An 18,646-nucleotide genomic window follows, 5' to 3' on the forward strand; every position below is an offset into this window, starting at 1 on the left:
GGTTACATTTTCCCCAAATGACAACAAAACAGAACTATAACAAAAGTAAATTGTCTCTGAATGCCTTCCTTTCTTGGAGGTGTGCCAAGAGTCAAATTTAAAATGACCCTACCTGGGTGGAGGTCAGGTTCAACGGCTACTACAGAGGCCCCTGAGACTCCCAGCTCATGTGAGAACTGATGGACAACAGAACACTCTGTTTTTTATGTTTCCAGTGCAGTTCTCTGGTTTCTGAGTTAGATGCACATCTATCCAAGAGAACCAAGTTTTAATTGTTGCTCCTTCCCCCCCACTCTGCCACAAACTCCCTTCCATTTTTACCTTTGCTTCTTCTGGACCAGAATAGTACCAGACATGATATGGCTTATTTTGTCTGTGTGCATATATATATACAATATGTGCATACATACATACATATGTCAAGACATACATATTTAATGTGCACATGAAGTTTGAGATGCTTTTGTGCGAAAGCTGGTATAGTGCCAGTTTTAAGAGAAACTCCTTTGAGGAAGGTGGCTTAATCTGTTGACCTCCTTCATCAAATTACTCCAGAAGTTGAATGCTACCCTGCACCTCAGTAATGTAGGCAAATTTTAAGACGATGCAAAAAAAACATGGGTTCCAAGGTTCTTTGAGAAATGAACCTGTAACCAGAACAGAGTTGTATGAATGCAAGAGAGAACAGCAGACATGCCCTCAGCCTTTAAAATGAAGCAGCTCACATAATGAAGAGCACATTATTTCATCATGATTAGTACTCCTGCAGCTATAGGTAAATTGTTATAGACTTAAAATCAGAAGTGTTAGGGCTGGAAATGATTCAGAGTGGAACTATTCCTAGCACTTATATTTTAAAGCCCTTATTCCTGACTGTTTACCACAGGTGCGTGTTGCATATATGTGTGAGGGGGGAAAAAGGAATGAGCAGGAAGGAAGCACAGAGGAATCTGATCCTCAGTTAATGAGATCGTTGCTAAATTGTTTCCACCTAGTACCAGAAGAGGAGGGCACCTAAAGGGGAAAGGCAATTGTAAAATGTTTAATTTGCATGATGAGGAGCACTGTTAAATTCACACTTCTCAAGACACACCCAGGCTCTGTAACATCTTCTTCCCTCTCCCCTCTTCTGTTTCTTTTTCTAAACCAAGAACATTGCAGATGGAAGTTGCTATTGATAATATTGCAGGATTGAACAGTTGTATACTGTTTCAGAAAGATTGGTATGTGATGTTTGGGATATATTTCACATGCTTCACTGTGGCATAGCTGGTTAGGTTTACTCTCCTGGGTTATCTGCCTCACCATCGGTACGTAAATGGTTGAGCTGTGAGGATGTCAGCTACCAAACTGGCACAGTTTGCTTTCAAATGCTTTGTTTTAAAATCTTATTAGCTTCATGGTGACTTTGTGTGCAACTGAGATACAGAATGTTTCAGCTAAATGGACCGTATAAACTAATGTGTATTTTCTATGTTTTTTTATTACCTTTTAATTAAGCTCTTCATAGACATATGAAGTTTAAGATCCTTCCTGAAAAGAATCTTACTCTTTTCTCTGATACTGTACATTGCTAACTATAAGGCTGCTCAAGTCAAGGGAGATATTTTCATTGATTTTTGAATGAGCTCTTTGGCCTGACCTGTGTTAGCTCATTCCTCCTCTTGAGTAGTTAAGAACAACAATGAAATCAATATAGCTTTCCATTATTCTCAATGGGCTTTTACTGATGTGTGTTTATTTAGCTGATTTTTAGTTAATTTGTACTTTGTCATAGCTATAGAAGTTACAATCCTTTTTCTTACTTGAGAAAAAGAGAGGAAGGCTCGAGAAAAGGAGTACATCTCTAACGTGCATAGTCTAATATTACCTGAGTCCCAAAAGAACTAGTTCTGGAACATGCTGGATTTTACTACTCAGGAGCCATTAGAAACACATTTTACAATACAGATGTGTTTCCCCCTCTCTGGTATGTTATTCCTTAAAAAAAAATCATATATGGTTTTAAAATAGCATAAAGGAACATGAGTTTGCTGAATAACCAAGAGGAGACTGATTAGAGACTAACGCAGAATATATTGTAGATACTTGAAAGTAAATAGACTGCTGATAAAGGAAACCAAGTGACCATTATGCAGACTTGGGTTGTGCTAGAAAACTCAAGAATGCTATTGTGGACTTTAGCAAGAATAGGGAAGGTTTTTGTGACTGATGGCATGTAAAAAACTAATCCTAGATGTTGCTGTTCCATCTGCATTTGGTAGCTGTCCAAATTATTTTTCAAAATTAATTGCCATAAGCTTCTTTTTACAAATTGAGGAAAAATATATTTAATTGGATTTCTTCCTATGAAATAACATTTCAATTAGTTCAGCTCATGCTACTCTTTCTATTATTATAATATTTTTAAGCTTGAAATATCTTAAATGTTTCAGAATCTGATGCCTCATTTCAATCTTGCAACTTCAGTAGCTTCATGAGTGCTGTGTAATTCGGTGCAGAGGAGGCTTAGAGTACTGCTTGAAATGCAAATAAGATGTTATGGAGACTACTGCCACTTTTAGTGAAGTAAGCCCCTAGTACAGGCTTTGCAGTAAAGGTGCTAGCAATGGGCTTGTTCTCCACTGGGATACATATCCCTCTTTTTTTTTCAGAGGTCTTTTCAGAAAGAGCCTGTATTCAAGCTTCATACCACAGACCAGTGCAGTAAAAAGTAAATTCTTTTGAACTTCTAAAATACTGGTAATAAGTGTACAAAGCCTAAGCTACAGATTTAAAATTACTCTACAAATAAATCATAGATAATTTCAATGACATTTATGTGATTATATCTATAGCAGATGGAAGATTTTAGAGAGAAAAGGAATGCATCTGGAAATATATAAAGCTGTAGCATGAATCACATAGTTGAGCTCTCCTGCAGTCACTATCATTGAGGTTCCATGGATTCCTTTGGAAGTGTCATGCTCCAGATTGCAGATGCTGTACAGACTTGAATTATCTTTTTTTTTTAACAGCTGAAGTTTGGAAGATGGACCATTGTTTAGCCTTGAACATATTTCCATCAGTGGTTTTATTTACGTATATATTTACATATGTATATGCTGAAAGACAGCAGATGACATTGTAATTTTTTAAATTCAGTAGGATATTTATAGAAGACAAAAACAAAATATAGATAAAAATGTTTTAAAACTAATGTTAAGGGGGAAAGGATTGGCCAGACCTTGGAAATTTCTGCTGATAGAGATTCTCATTTTCAGGAGAGAATTCAAATCTTCTACTTCTCTCAGAAATTTTAGTTGAAGGTCTTTGCTTGATATTTTGGAATACTGAGCATGGTATCTATTGATACCTACCAACCTAAACATTAGGCCTTTCCCATAAGGAAAGCTTAGGGTATATATTTGTGTAAGCAACTACTGAATCTTGTACTTAGATGGTAGGAATGATACATACAGATTAGCAAATGAAAAATAATTAAAAAAAAAGAAGTTTGTGCAAGTGACATCAGAGAAGTAAATTTGGGCATTTTTTTATCCACACCTTGTCTTTGAACAGATTGCAACACAGTGTTTCTCCTGTAGTGTTGTACAACAGATATTTCAATATATAAAACACAACTGAATGATCCAAACAGTTGCATGCTGCTGCTCTCAAAATCTGAATAATAGATTTGTATTGGCATTGATGATGTTCTGTTTTTAAGCAATTTGCTTAACAATATGCTCTCAACAGCCTCTTTTTACTACAAATGAAGTACACTATGCTACATCAGATTTAGGTTTAAGCGTTTCAATTTCAAAAGAAGGTGCTGTGCTTTGAGACTGATAGAACATGGGATTTTACCTCTTTGATTTTAAAGCTTTTAGGAATTCTTCAGCTACCAATAAATAAATAAGACTAAGACAGTTATTAGGTCCATTCAAAACAAGCATTTTTTAAAAACAACGTCACTTGTTTTCTACAAAATTGGGGTAGTTTTTTCTTCTGTTATATAGGAAGGAAAAATCTAAGCAGAAAGCTAAAATTTCAGAAATGCATACACCCCACAGAAATCTTGCAGAACATGCACTCACTTCACTGTATGTTGAGCCACTTGTAATAAACACTACTGGAGAAGAATGTATGTCTTGAAAATTATTCAAATCTACCATGACATCAGGAGGTAGCATACTGATTACACAGATGTAGGTGATTGACACTCCCATTGAAAAGTCTTAATTTTCAGACTGTCTTTTAAATCCAGAAGTGTTTTTTTCTTTTTTAAACTCAGGAAGATATTTATAAGCTCCTTAAAAAGAAGCACAAGGAGCATAACATAGCAAGGCTTGTTCATTACTAATAGATCATGGGAATGATGTTACAAAATATAAGAATTACAATAATTTCTGTTTTGAAGATGGTCTTCAGCATCCTGATTACGATGCTGAGTCCCAGTGCCCTCTTGGAGATGTGCTGTCTTCTGTGAGAAATGAGGTAGTAGTGGAGGTTGAGGTTTCAGAAAAAAGCATAGCTGAAAAATGCTTTTAATTTATTGGAAGGGAGTTAGTGGACCATGAATTAGGAAGCATCTGAGGGGGAAGTATCTTAGTTACTAGCAGTGAACAGCACAGTTTTGTATGAGTAGCACCAATAACTGTTGTATGTTTTTGTGTGAAACGTTATACCATGCAGTACTTGGAGGCCCAAGCCTTAGTAATAGAAAGTTGTGAATAACAACAATCTCCAGATTATGAGAATTGTTGCCAGAGAGTATTGGAGGGAAACAAAATATATTTTTTTATTAAAATCATGCTTTCCTAATGGCCACAATGACTGAGGAAGATTGCTTACCCACTTCTCTGTAGTCACCTTTTTCCCTCTGTTTTCCTGTAGGGTACCTGGTCAGCAATAGAAAACTAAATAAGTTGGACCTTAGATGTGTCCAAGAATTGCATTATCTTCATGTCTGAGTACATGTTTACCTTAAAATAATTTTAATATTCAATGAATATATAACTGAACCGCACACTACTCACATCTGAGGGGTTGTTTTAGAAGTGATGCCTCATTATGCTTCACTTCTTCAAAAGTGGTGCTTCATTCTATAATACATTTTGCACTTTCAAAGCCTTTTATTCTGATTTTTTTTCTCTTTTATTGCTCTTTCCATTTCTTCTTGTATTATTTGTTCACATATATTTAACAGGAGCAAAGCTCCTATTTCTAAGGAAGAGCATTACAAAATTTGTACAATTTCCTATTAATTTAGAGTGCAAAATGCACTGGGTATCAAGGTTTATTCCCTCAAGACTTGTGGAGGTCATTCCTGCACAGGGAGAAAGACATTAACTGTGAAGCTTGGATCTATTCCTATGCCATATACTCAACATAACTGTAACTTCTTACCGTTGCTAAGTGTGCTTTTTCTTCGGTCTAAAAGTAGCATGAAATTCTTTGCTGCCAGTCTCTGTATATGTATAAAAAGAAGTTTACAAAGTTTGACTGTACACTGATGATGGGGGCCTTGTGCTTTTTGACTTCTTTTCTGTCAGAAACTTGGAATGGTTTGGTGTGGGTTTTTTTTTTTTTTAATAGTAATATTAATATTACTCAAGCTATTCCAGGTAGCAGTTCAGGAGTTCTGAACTGGTGAGCTACAGAGTGCCAGTAACTGAGTCTACCTTTTTGAAGATTTCTGTTAATTTAATTTCCATTGGGTCTTTCAATCACATCTTATTTCTTTTCAGTTTTTTTTTTTCATAAAGTAGATCTTTTCTAATAATCCAGCAGACCTCTGTGCCGTTTATCTTTGTGAAATTAAAGATACAGTTTCTAAGAAAGTTCACCTTTGATTCAGAAGCCCAGGTGGCTGCTCTTAGTGACTGGTGTTGCTTGTATGTAACTGCCAGGCAGACAAAAATAAAGTATCTAGCAGAAGAGTGGAAGTAGAGTGATGTTACCAGTTGTGGAATTAAATGTTTAGAAAGAATGAAGCTGAGCTTTTTGTATGTATGTAATACAAGGACATGGAGATCTGCGTTGACTGGTGTAGGCATGGTGTGTATATGGTGAGCTGCACATCCTTAGGATAAGTTATACAATAAATACTTGTAATATGGTAAATATGTAATCAATGTGTTTTTTCTGACCAAAGAATGTGGCTGTTAATCCTGATGTGTGTTTTGGATGTAACGGAAGGAAAATACCACAGTGGTTTTACTGACTAAACACAGTGTCATGTGTTAGACTCATACATTATAGCTCCCTTTTTGTTGTTAAGTGTGTACATAAAAGAAGAAAAATGAGAAGCAGATCACTGTAATTAAAGACCGGAGGAAACCCATTGATCCTCATTTGAAACTGCTGATAAACTTAGCTTTACCTCATTGCTGGATTCCTTCAGATGATCAGATAGAAATAGTACGCATTTCAGCTGTGTTCTTTCCGCCATATCTTTGGGTTTTGCGTTTCTGAAGAACACGTGTAGTACATTTTCAGTATGTTATTCACTGCCTGAGAAGAAATCAGTGGGGAAGAGCAAGGAAGCAGTGAGAGAGGGAGGAGACACGCTATACATTTTTTGGAATCTGAAAGCACAAAGTTGAAACCACATGTTTCTTACTTGCTTTTAGGTTTTCAGAAAAAGCAACGACTGAATGGTTGCAGCTCTTTGAAGGTAGCAGGGTTCCATATGGCCCAATCAACAATATTCAACAAGTATTCTCGGATCCTCAGGTTGGTTCTCACCAAGTCTTTTCTATAGATTGCTACATGTGTTTTACAAATGCTGAGTAATGACCACTTTTCCTGCCACTCATACCTGATTTTGTCTAACTTAAAAACGGGATTTGAGTTATATGGTGGATTGAGTTTAAGCCAATAATATGGCATAAGACAAAATAAATACAGATCCTTAAATGAATTATATGCTTGGGAACACAGATTTTGCCATAATGCATTAAACCATAGGTATTCTATATCTTGTATGGAGTCTGACTTTCAAAAATGACTAGTAAACAGGGAAAGAAACTGTATTATGTGATTGCATTTTGACAGATAAATATGCAAAAAAACCACCCCCTTTCTTGCTGCTCACAAGCAACTGTTTCTCTATATGGAGGATTAATAACCAGAATCTGTTTTGAAAAAAGGGGCAACTGTTTGAATGGAAATAATAAAACAAAGCACAAAAGTCATATGCAGAAAGATCTTAACCTTTTCTTGGCCTCGTGGTTTCAGGGGCTGAGGGCACTTTTTAAAAACAATTTATTCATCTTGAATTTCAAGTCTTTCACTGAGTGGCATCTATACTTAATTATAAGCAATATTTTTACTTTTGAGTATTTGTAGTTATATTATCTGCATATTCCCTGATCCTTCCTTTCTTCTCACCCACTGTCTTGTCATGGGTTAAAGGGCTCAACACAAACTGAATTATACTGAATAGTATATAGAGTATACATGAATAGTATAACAGAGTATTTTACATCTGTTCTATTGTGTGATAGTTTTATGAATCTCCTTTAAATTAATTTCTAATAATGACAGTAACCAGAAAAATGATTGACCATTGGAGTAAAAAAAAAAAGCATTCAATTTTGTATGTGGCCATATCTACTGTCAGGAAGTCTTTGTCAGGATTGTGAATATGATTGTAGTCTTTGGGAAAGAAGAACAGGCAAAACAATCTGTATCACAAGGGGATGTCTTTATAATAAATGTGCTTGTTGTAAATATGTTTATTATACTATTAGAGGTATAAGACAGCATTTGTTAAGTGGCTGCAAGGAAAGGATTTTTTCTTAAATAACTAGGCTCTTTGTCCTTAAAATTATGTAGTACCATACTGTAAAGTATGCATGGGCCAAATTTTTCACTTCATAACTTTCAGAGGGATTACGATTGGGCTTTGAAGAACATACAGCAAGAGTATTTTACTCAGAAAGTGGTTGACTTGGCTGTACTTGGGGCAACATTGGAAAAATATTCTTTGCTTTTTTTTTTGATGCTGTGAATTTTTAGATGTCAAGTCCTCTCTGAAAGAGACTGCTTTTTGAAACATAGCATGTTTTGGGATGGCCATTACCTCCCAGATTGAAAAGAGGTTAGCTTGATTACCTTGCTCTTGTTATAATTAACCTAAAGATTAATTATATATGTATTATGGCATATAACTATAGAAAATACTTATATACATGTCAGGTTATTGCCTGACATAGTTATCCTGTCCATAAATGGTCTCACAGCGCTTTGCAGTCACATACCACTACATGGCAGTTTTTCCAAATATTTTCTTGTAAAGGGACATAGTGATCTCCTTTTTGCCTCATGGAACTACTTGAAAATGTTGTCTTTTCTACACCCTTCTCTGAAATAAGTGGCACTCAGACACTGTGTTTTTATTGCTGTTGGAAACGAAATGTCAGTGTTTGTGGTACTGCTGCATGTTATACATTTGCTTCATTTCTAGTGCTGCCTCCCAAAGCATTTTCTCGCAGTTATTTTTTTTCAAGGCTGGGAGGAAGACTGCAGTTCTTTTCTTCCTTGAAATAGTGAAAAATGTTGACATTTTAAGGTATTGCTCTTATGGTAAGATATTTACGTCACTCGTAGAAAATGTATGTATCTGAGAGACCATCTTGACAGACCAGCAATTTGGAGAGTAACATTCTCAGCCTCTTAAGTATATTTTCCTAACTTCTACACAGGTTTTTATTTTGATGCTGAAGACTTCAGACCTTTACAGGTGGCTTAATTTCCCTGAGTTACTTATCTGTAACTTTGATTTAGAGGCTTAGAGACAGTTAAAGCAAAACTTTTCACCTTCACATTTCTTCTGAACTGTAGTTTTTGCTGTTGTACTTGCCCAATCATCCTCCACTTTCTGCTGCTGTATAGACAACATGCATCTGGGATAACACCACTTGTGTTTAGCTTTGCTCTTTTGTAAGACGGTCTGCAGTTTTGGTTTCTAAAACTTCAAAAAGCATGACAGTGCCCTGAGACTGTATCTGAGACTGGGAAGGAATTTTAGCAATACCTGAGAGTCAGTAATCTAGGTATCCTCTGCACTGTGAAATCCCACTTGTAACAGGGAAAAATCAGCACTCAGCAGCAGGAACGTACTGTGATCATAGCAAGATTTTTCTCACATGTAAAGCTGAACTCAGTCATTAAATATGAGAACTTTGTAATAGTTCTTCACAGTGCTCCCATTATAATATGATGTTTTTTTTCAGGCTGTTTAGATCAGAAAACAGATTTTTAGGTAAGATGTCACTCAGCTTGCATTAATAACCTTACTAATACTGTGTAACAGCAAGTACAGACAGAGTGATGTAAAATGAAAGAGTTTATTAGAATGCAGTAATTTGCTTTTCCTATTAATTTGTTTTCAACCGTTGCAAAGACTCCAGAAAAACATCAAACCTGGTGACACTTCAATACAGACAAACTCTAGCCTATCTCTGATAGGCAGTACTTGGGTTTTGCTAACCTGTTCCATTTTGGACATTACCAACAGAATTAGATCTAAAAACAATACAATTTTTAAAACTTTTGGTATTTTATTGCCGTTGTCTTCCTATTTGATCTAAGAATTTTGATATCCCTAATGCAGTCATCATTTGTTGTAAATGCAGCCTTGCAGCATTAGTGACCGAGATGCTCTGCATGGATATCAACAATCCCCAAACACATGCCAGCTCAGCTGAGGGTGATGCTTCAAAGGAAGGCATTAGGCTGATACAAGCCCAAGGCAAAAATCCTGGGAAGTGTTGGAACAATGCATGTGAGGAATGGAAGCAAGTCTGAGGAGATGGGAAAGAGAATCATAGAATTATAGAATAGTAGAAGTAAAAGAGATGAGTGAAATGGTCTAGTGAAACTTAATGGGTTACAGGTGGATCATGTTTTCAAATTTTCTTTTAAGTAAAAGCACCTCAGAATGCTGAAGGCCAGGGGTGGTTTCAGAGAATCATAGAATGGTAGGGGTTGGAATAACGTCTTCTAAAAACTGAGATAAAACAACACTTTTTTGATCCCAGGACATTTTGTTAATATCATCAACAGCTTCAATCACACTCCCAAGTGAGCTGCCAAAAAACATGAAATTTTTTACTAAGTTAGAGTGCCAGGTGATACTGTTTTTTCCATGAATAGAGAGAAACGTCCACTTTTCCCACTGATTATAATCTTTTATTCATTTGCGAAGTTAAAATGAATACCACAGGCATTTCTGCTGCTAAGTCAATCAGTCTGTGGATAGGAGTATATTGTGTACTTGTGCATATATGGCTAAAAAAGCTGAGAGAGAGAAGAGAGATTCACTAGTTTACGGAGTAATTTTCTTAAAAATGAGAGGGAGGAAAGAATGTTTGTAGAAGTTCTCCCGAACTCTTAATAGTACAGTATAGACTATTTTAATGAAGCTTTTTATAGTCAAATTTTTTCAAGCTATTTTTTAAAAATGTGTTCTTTTAACTGGGCCAAGATAGTACAAACATTAAAGGAATTCTTAAAGCGTTTTAAAAACTTACTAGTGACCTCAGTATGGTCCCATTTAACATACCCTGGGGAACATGCGTATGAAATACAGTGCGGTTTGAGGTTTTCCAAACAAAACAAACTTAAAAGAGAATACCATTTTTAATAGAAACTATTCAAATTCTCCCAAAAGATAAAGCAAAAATAAAAACAGGTACGCACTGTCCTGAAGCTAAGTGTAAAAGAACAAAGATCTTTGCTGGTTAAGTGATGGGTTTGAAGGTTTTTTTTGTTTCTTTTAAGAAATTACCCTCCACTTTTTCACAATGGAAGTTCTTTTACTGTTCTTATACAGTGCTATTACTTTAATTTCATAGCTGGCATATTTAAGAAGCAACAAAACAACAGAAATATTATGGGCAGTTTAATCAATTATTTGATGTTTTACCAGATAAATCCATTCATGTTGATGAATTTTACTATATAAAGGCCTTTGAGTGGTACTCCCCCTGCTAAAAAAAAACCAACAAGGCAGTTACAGTGATACCACACAAGTTGAGTACATCAGGTGTAAGACATCACCCTGATGCATCACTTCTGAGAAATATGGGGAGGGAAATATCGGAGCTGAAATATCACAGCTGGCCCTGATTTCAGCTCCTGCCAAACACCTGCAGACTCTAAAAGGATACCAAAACAAAACTCCACCCTGTGGCAAGAGGCCATCCCTTAACAACCCTTCCCTGACTTTGCATCACTATAAAAATTAATTTAACATTTTTTACAGAAACCATAGTCTTCCTGTCCCAGAGGGCCATTACGGTTCCTTTAGCCATTTCTCTGAATATGCTTCAGGAAAAGAACCCCACAGTAAATTGAGTATTGAAATATCTGATAGCTGGAAATTATCTGATGCTTTAAGTTTATTATTTGTGGAAACTTACGAAGCTGGTAGTTTTTTTATAAACCTCCAGTTTGTCTCTTTGGAAGTAATTTAATTTGAACATATCCTGATAAAAAAAAATAAACTCTAGCATCTGGTAAAAGCCTCTACAATTATTGTTGTGAACACACAGACCAGAAAAGATATATGGTGTGTTGGTTTTTGGTTGGTTATGTTTTTAGGGTTTTTTTAAAATCATCTTATGCATGGTTGTTGGTGGTTTCAGTTTTTAGTTTTGGTTGTTTGGTTTGGATTTTTTGTTTATTTTAAAATATGACCATATTTTAATTGTTACTTTTTGTTGAAATAGACTTTCTTGGCCCACTGAGGGCTGTCCTAAGTCAAGTGAAATTATATTCATATCCATAATACTGCAGGGATTTTATTTACATGTAGAAGTTTCTGCAACTGAAAAACAGTTGGTGAAGGCCTGAGGTAATACCATGGGTCTGGAAGTAATTCCTAACAGACAAGAGAGAAAAAAAGAGGAATTAAATTTTACATGTGTCTATTAAGTAAGTACTGAAACGGGTTGGAAATTTTCCAGTGGAATGGTTTTACATTTGAAAATGCCAATTCATTGAAAGTGAAACATCGATGCGAAGATGTCTAAAATTAAATTCTATTTTGAAACAGAAATTCAGATCTGTTCTTGCTTGTCTTGCTAAGTTGAAAATGTGCACTGCCTATCTTTGATTTGGTATTTCAAGACAACTTTTTACTTCAATTTTTAAATGAAAAATATCCCACACCACCAACCATACCCAACCCTTTAATTTTGTCAAATGTATCTCTGTTATACTAAATTACAAATGTTTTCAAGCTTTTGGTCTGTGGCAAATTTAGGGAAGTAGATTCTGTCCTAAAGTGGAAAGCATTAAGGAATGGAACATAGTTTGAAGAAGTGAAATGGAAAATCCAACTGTAAAACTGTTTGTAGGATGTGATTCCCACATATACACAATTACGCTGGCTTTATGTATGTTATGAGAGCTCTATATCCAGATGTTATAGGAAGGGCTCAAAATGAGACATCACTCGTATCTTGGTACAAGGAAAATTTTAACAGAAGTGTTGTTTTGTTTTGTTTTTTTATTTCTGACTGTAGTGAAATGCAGTCCACGGCTTTGTCATGGTTTTGGGTGGTCTGCCTCTCTAATAGTGGCTAGTAGAGATCTTATAGTGGGAAAGTCTTCAAATGCAATGAAATTCTAAATATAAATGTATGTTCATAATAAAGATAGGCTTTTATTTCTACACACATTTAATAGACATCTATTGTCTAGATAAGAAAAAAAAAATTATAAAGGAGGTAGTTCAGTGCTTTAAATGATGAAGATTTGTTTTTATTTGCCTGTAACTTTGCAGAGCTTGATCTGAAATTTCCCATGCTGAATGTCTGCTAAATCTGAAGAACTTTTGTGAACATTTCCGGTGAAAATGATCTGCTCATGCTTGATAACAAGTTTCTAGAAGTGTATTGTCTACTATGTCAACATATTTTTACAACTGATTTTTGCCTGGGAGCCCTGCTATGCCTTTTAGAGAATTATTTTTCAAAGACACCTGGGCAGAAAGTTGACTGCAGTGTCACAGGGATACTCTTTAGCTGTACCATGTTTTTAAGGACTGGGAAGAGAAGCTGTCTGTGACTAAGGAGGAATGGAGATGCAGGCAGTGTATGCAAAAGAGCAGCTTTTACCTGATGGTGCATATTCTGGCCTTTGTGTTTTGTGAGCTGAAAGGTGTCAACTTTGCTGGAGACCTAAGTTAGAGATTGTATAACTACACAGATAAAACGGTTAGGCTTTTTCAATACCTGAATTTTGTTTCCTAAAATTGTCACAATAAATAAATAAGAACACCACAAACATGAGAAAATTCACCAACAACTATATTTACTGTGGAAGAACCTCTAATTCATAAACATGATGATATTTTAAACTCATCTTTCTACCGTCTTCCTGAAGGGTGCAGGGTAGACTTGACTTTCAGTAGGGAAAGGTTGTTGGCTGTCAGATTCTTAATTTACTTTATTCAGAATATGAAAAGTGATGAAAGAGGTAAGAGGCTGCAGAAATATGACTTCATTTTTATAGCAGTTGAATGCCAGACAGGAATCTCTTCCTGCATCTGCCACACAGTTCACAAGTGGTTTTGGGTAAGTCATTTCAATCAAAATGTGAAAGGTGGTCATTAAACATGTGTACCTCCTGTTTTGAGCACCTGCGTTGTGATGCCATGTGCTAAATATGCAGCAGCACTGAGTTCTCATTGATGTCAACTAAACTGTTCAAAGTATTATTTGGTCATTTAAAAATGTTATATTGTTGAAAATGCCAGAAAACATAACAGCAGTTTTACCTTTAGTTTTCTCTATACTTTCATTTCTTAACTGTGAAATTGGAACTCATCTAAAAAGCAGTGTTGCAGGGATGCAGTAGTTCTTCTGGAAAATGTAGCTTCTAATATGAGAGCACCAGGGAAATAACTCTTTTGGAGGGTTTTTATTTTATTTTATTAGTGAGTGATTTGAGCGACATATAGTAAAATAAGACCTGGAGCTACACCTTACATTTGAGAAATAAAATCACTTTTGTCTTTTACCTCACTGAATGAAGGAGGAGCCTGACAGGAAAAAGTCTAGCATGCACTTTAAGATTGTACTCTATTTCTTTTGTGGAAGGAAGCAAATGGTGCTTAGTAACAGTATTTTTCAAGATATCTCTTAATTTCTTTTACATATTTATATATATGAATAGTATGACTTAGCTAGTACTATTTGCATACATATTCCATAGAGAAACGTTCTAATACAACTACTTGTTGGTTATGGAGAATATTAAGTTCTCAAATACATTTCTGTTCCCACAAAATACTAAAATTGCTCCATTCTCATAAAAAATTACATTATGTTTAAAAACTACATTGTAGTCATGACTATTCGAAGGTATGAAGAATCATTAACCTTTTGGGGTATCTGCTTCTGGAAGGAGACTTATCAAAAAGCCATGCTCAAGTTTTGAAATGAAGAGGTTATTTTTTTTATACCTCACGATCACAGAGTCACAGAATGGCTGGGGTTGGAAGAGACCTATAGAGATTATTCAGTCCAACCACTCTGCCAAAGCAGATTCCCCTCGATCAGGAGGTACAGGAATGTATCCAGTCAGGTTTGGAAATCTCCAGAGAAAGAGACTGCACACCCTCCCTGGTCAGCCTGTGCCAGGGCTCCCTCACTCTTTGTTAGGCTTCAGTGTTAGGAGTCTGTAATACACAACCCGTGTGCCTCAGACTCTTGGATTAGTTTCTGTCCTTCCAGGATTTAGACAGTGCTTTCTTGACCATCTAGCTCATGAAAATGACATTGCTTGGTTTCAAAGAATCTGTATTTGATGTCTTGCACTACCAAACTATGGTTAGGATAAAGCCATCCAATTTGAAATTGTACCAAGCTGGATGATAAGTAACTTCTTAGAAATCACTCACGGAGTATGAGCTCAACTCTCACTTTTGTTCGTATGAACTGTGTAACTATGGCATCAAAAGAGAGTTTTTGATTAACCCAGTTGTTGCATTTATTTAAAGTTTGAGTGTTCAGTCTGTTAAATGTATGGGAAAGGGAAATATATGTATATGTCTACCTCATGAAGTCTTACTGCTTGAATAGTTTATATGCTGAAGCAATTGATTTAGTTGTTTCTTTAGAAGTTTAATGTCTTTTTTTTTTTTCTTTTAATCTGAGTGTTCACTGAATCATTTTCACAAAGTAATGATCAGTTAAAAATAGGTCTTCTTTGCTTTGCCCACAGTATGTAAATTGTTAGACCATCTATGCCTTTTGGTTAACTGACTCACAAGGCCATAACAAATCAAAACAGTGTTTTTGTTTGTTTGTTTTAAAATATTTTTCTTGAGTGAATGTGCAGTAATTTGCTAAGCCAAATTTATGGGAGAATCAGTAGTAAACTCTGGGATTTCAGACTTAATTGTAGATACTTCAATATGTAACTCCTTACACATCAGGTTACTTTTAAAGCTTCCTACTCTATTTTTAGTTTTTCCAAAATTAATTGTCACCTTGTCTTCTTGGAGCTCATATGAAAATGGCATGGCTATGGTTTTTTTCTTTCTCAAAGACTGTAAAGGCTTGATTTTTGTCATAGATCATGTTCAATTTAAATAGATTTGTTTGTCAGTATAAGTAGGGTGGTGGAGCTTTGTGGTGTGAGTTATGTTTTGTAGGAGACTCTCTGGAGTCTTGCACTTCAGAATCCCTCAAATGGTGGTAGCTACAGATAATGATGTATATATTCTGTCAAAGAGAAAATGAAAAAGGAAAATCCAACAATAACCAAAAAAAAAAAGTGCAGAAACTGTGCAAATCAGACTAGTTATTGCTTGATCTTCGGCATTGTGAAGGTAGTGAATTCAAGAAGATTAGTGATAATATTAAATATGGAGATCAGATTTACACGTGAGAGAAGGCAAAGAGAATTCAGGAATTCTGAGCCAAGTTTAGGAATGGCATGAAAAGGATACAAGGACAAAATGACGTGCTAGGCAGACAGTATTTACACTATGGATCCCACTTTAATTTCTAAGAAAAAACCTCAAGAAGCAAAGAAAGAGCCTTCTTAAAATAAGAGAAAGCTCCTCCTCCAGTAGTTCCTCACTGTGGTTTTGTTACAGCATTAGAGAAACTTTGATGTTTGAATCAGTTATGTAATAAAAGATTTTTAAAAAATCTCCCTTTTATTCCCCCTACCCCCAAGAAATCATGATGTCAAAAGAGAAGAATATTTACTGGCAACTTGAAGGTGCAAAAAACTGCCCTTGATTTCTTATGTCATAATTCTCCCATAGACTTTGGGCCTACCATGTACAGAGTACAAGGAAGTTGCAAGCTGTCATCATTTTCAGAAAGGATATAGCATCTTTTAGATTCTGAAGTTGTCTAAATATTTTCCTATTGTTATCATCATACTTGTTTCATAGATAGTGTTGGCAGATATATGTGACTTCTTGTTTGGTAGTTTGTACCAAATTAATCAAGATCATGGTCTTGGTGAAGGAATCTGTTACATCCCACAGTTTCCCATATAGATTTTCTCTCTGATTTTTAGTGTCTGTGGCTTATGTAGGAATTGTCCATCTTTCAATGACTTTCTTAAGCTGGTTTTGGTTACGCTATTTGTTCATCTTGTGAACTCCAGGAGCAAATGGCACTTTCCATTTCTTCTTCTTGTATGTACCTTGATACTGAAAAGTTCTGACAATGTGCAGCATGCAGATCCTCTGTTCCTAATACTTTCTACTTGCCTGGCATTGCTTTTCATCTTTAGATATTTTCCAAACTATTGATATGTTTGTTTGATTGTTTTTAACTTTCCCTTTGTGAATCTAACATTAAATCTGGAACTTGTGTTTAACAGTCCAAGTTATATGTGTTTTCTGGATGTAGTATCTATACACAACTTACACTATTGCATAGAATATTCTAGTGGGAACTTGTTATATTGGTGCAATATTCTCATGTTCCTTATTCTGCACTCTAAACTGATATATTTGAAAAGAGAGATAATTTGCATGTTGAGCCCTGTTGATTGTAACAACTTGGTGGATTTTTCAGTGTTACATCCTGTTCTTAGGGTATAAGAATATGCATTGAATAGGAATGTATACTGATTTCTCTTTTATTGCCTTTTTTTCTGTCATAAATGCTAACTCCAGTAGATACACTGCTACAACTTGTGTCAGTTAAAAATATGTGTTACTAAAGGAAGATGACATCCAGTGTCTCCACAGTGAAATTTCAAAAGATTTGGAAATTGAAATATTATACTTTAATCCCTTTATCCTCTGAATATATCCTTTCAGAATCTCAAAAAATAAAATTTTACTTGCCCAAACAGCTATTCTAATTGAAATTAAAGGCACAGCCAGATTAGAGCAATTGCTAATTAAAAAAAAAAAAATCTCATTCTATCCCACATCACAAGCAGGTTTATAAAAATAACAACAGATTATAGGTTACTGGTGATATATTGGCTATTGCAGAAGATACTTCAGTCCATGAATTTTTCCTATTTTAGAGAAAAATGCAAACACATTCACTCTCTACATTTTACTTTTCTCTTTAGGTGAGTGATGGAAAAATAAACATTAAATGAAAGCATGTGGAGATAGTTTATATCTTTACAAGTCATCTAGGAAAGGGTGTAGAAAGAAGTGTTACTGTTATTTCACAATACAAATCACCTTTTCAACCTCTTGGCTGTTTTAAGTGAATTTTTCTTTTGAACATACCAAATTCTGTAGATACAAACCTTCAGCTGTTTCAGAAGGAAACGCAGATGCACTCGTCGTGCCATAAGTGTACTTCAGATTATTGCCTTTCTGTCACTGTTACCTGTGTACAATCAAAAGAGCAAAAACCAATGCTGCACTCTTAGCTGTCTAACTGACCATCTAGATAATTTCAGAAGTCAGTAGGGCGATTTTAGTGTGACTGAAATTAAGTATGTGCTTAGGTTTGAAGAGTTAATTTTTAATTAAGAGCATAGCTAAATATCAATATAAAAATATGAGCACCCAAGCAACATGGATACTAAAAAGGCAACAAGGTATATTACAGAAAAAGCAGTGCAAATGCTCCACAAGTAGCCGCTGAGATTGGTTTGTTATTTCACTGGGTGCTTTTTTTTTCTGATGAAACTGTCAGTAGGTATGCTAGCCTTTGGGTGGTTAGAAGTAAACTTTCACAGGACTATTTAACATTAGATGACTAATTAATTTATAGAGGCTGCTATTTTTTTTGGAGGTGGTATGGAGAGTTTAGTGCTAATTAGACTGCTCAGCAGGTGACAGCAGAAGTAACTAAAGTGGATTTTTCTTCAAGATTTTTGTCAGGAATTTTTTGTACCCATATGTAATTAAATGGGAAGAAATAACTTATGCCAAAGTATAAGATCTATACTTGGCAATCACAGACTTGAAATTTGTGTAATGTCTAATTAGGAATTATTTCACCAATTATAGAATAAGAGAACAGAGTCTTGCTGCAGAGGAGTCTTGCCTGCTGTTCTGTGTGGTTACTTAGTAAAACATCACATTTGCCCAAAGTTCTGAAGGAGTTCTGAAAGCTTGATTTAGCTGTATTTTAAACGATGATGGAGGATGAAAGCTAATGTGATTTGTATTTTTTCATAGAAAACCTCCATCTTTTTATTT

General features: G+C 35.3%; 1 protein-coding gene across 1 annotated transcript in view; it reads left to right on the forward strand.

Annotated features, from left to right (window-relative positions):
* The window catches only part of SUGCT (succinyl-CoA:glutarate-CoA transferase), a 325,436-nt gene that overhangs the window by 140,656 nt on the left and 166,134 nt on the right, over window positions 1-18,646 (forward strand). The window contains exon 12 of the mRNA XM_061996874.1: window positions 6,618-6,720. Within this exon, the coding sequence (XP_061852858.1) occupies window positions 6,618-6,720 (103 nt within the window). The remainder of the gene's footprint in view (window positions 1-6,617; window positions 6,721-18,646) is intronic.

The sequence above is a fragment of the Colius striatus genome, chromosome 5 (genome assembly GCF_028858725.1).
Source record: "Colius striatus isolate bColStr4 chromosome 5, bColStr4.1.hap1, whole genome shotgun sequence".
In the NCBI taxonomy this organism is placed as follows: Eukaryota; Metazoa; Chordata; class Aves; order Coliiformes; family Coliidae; genus Colius; species Colius striatus.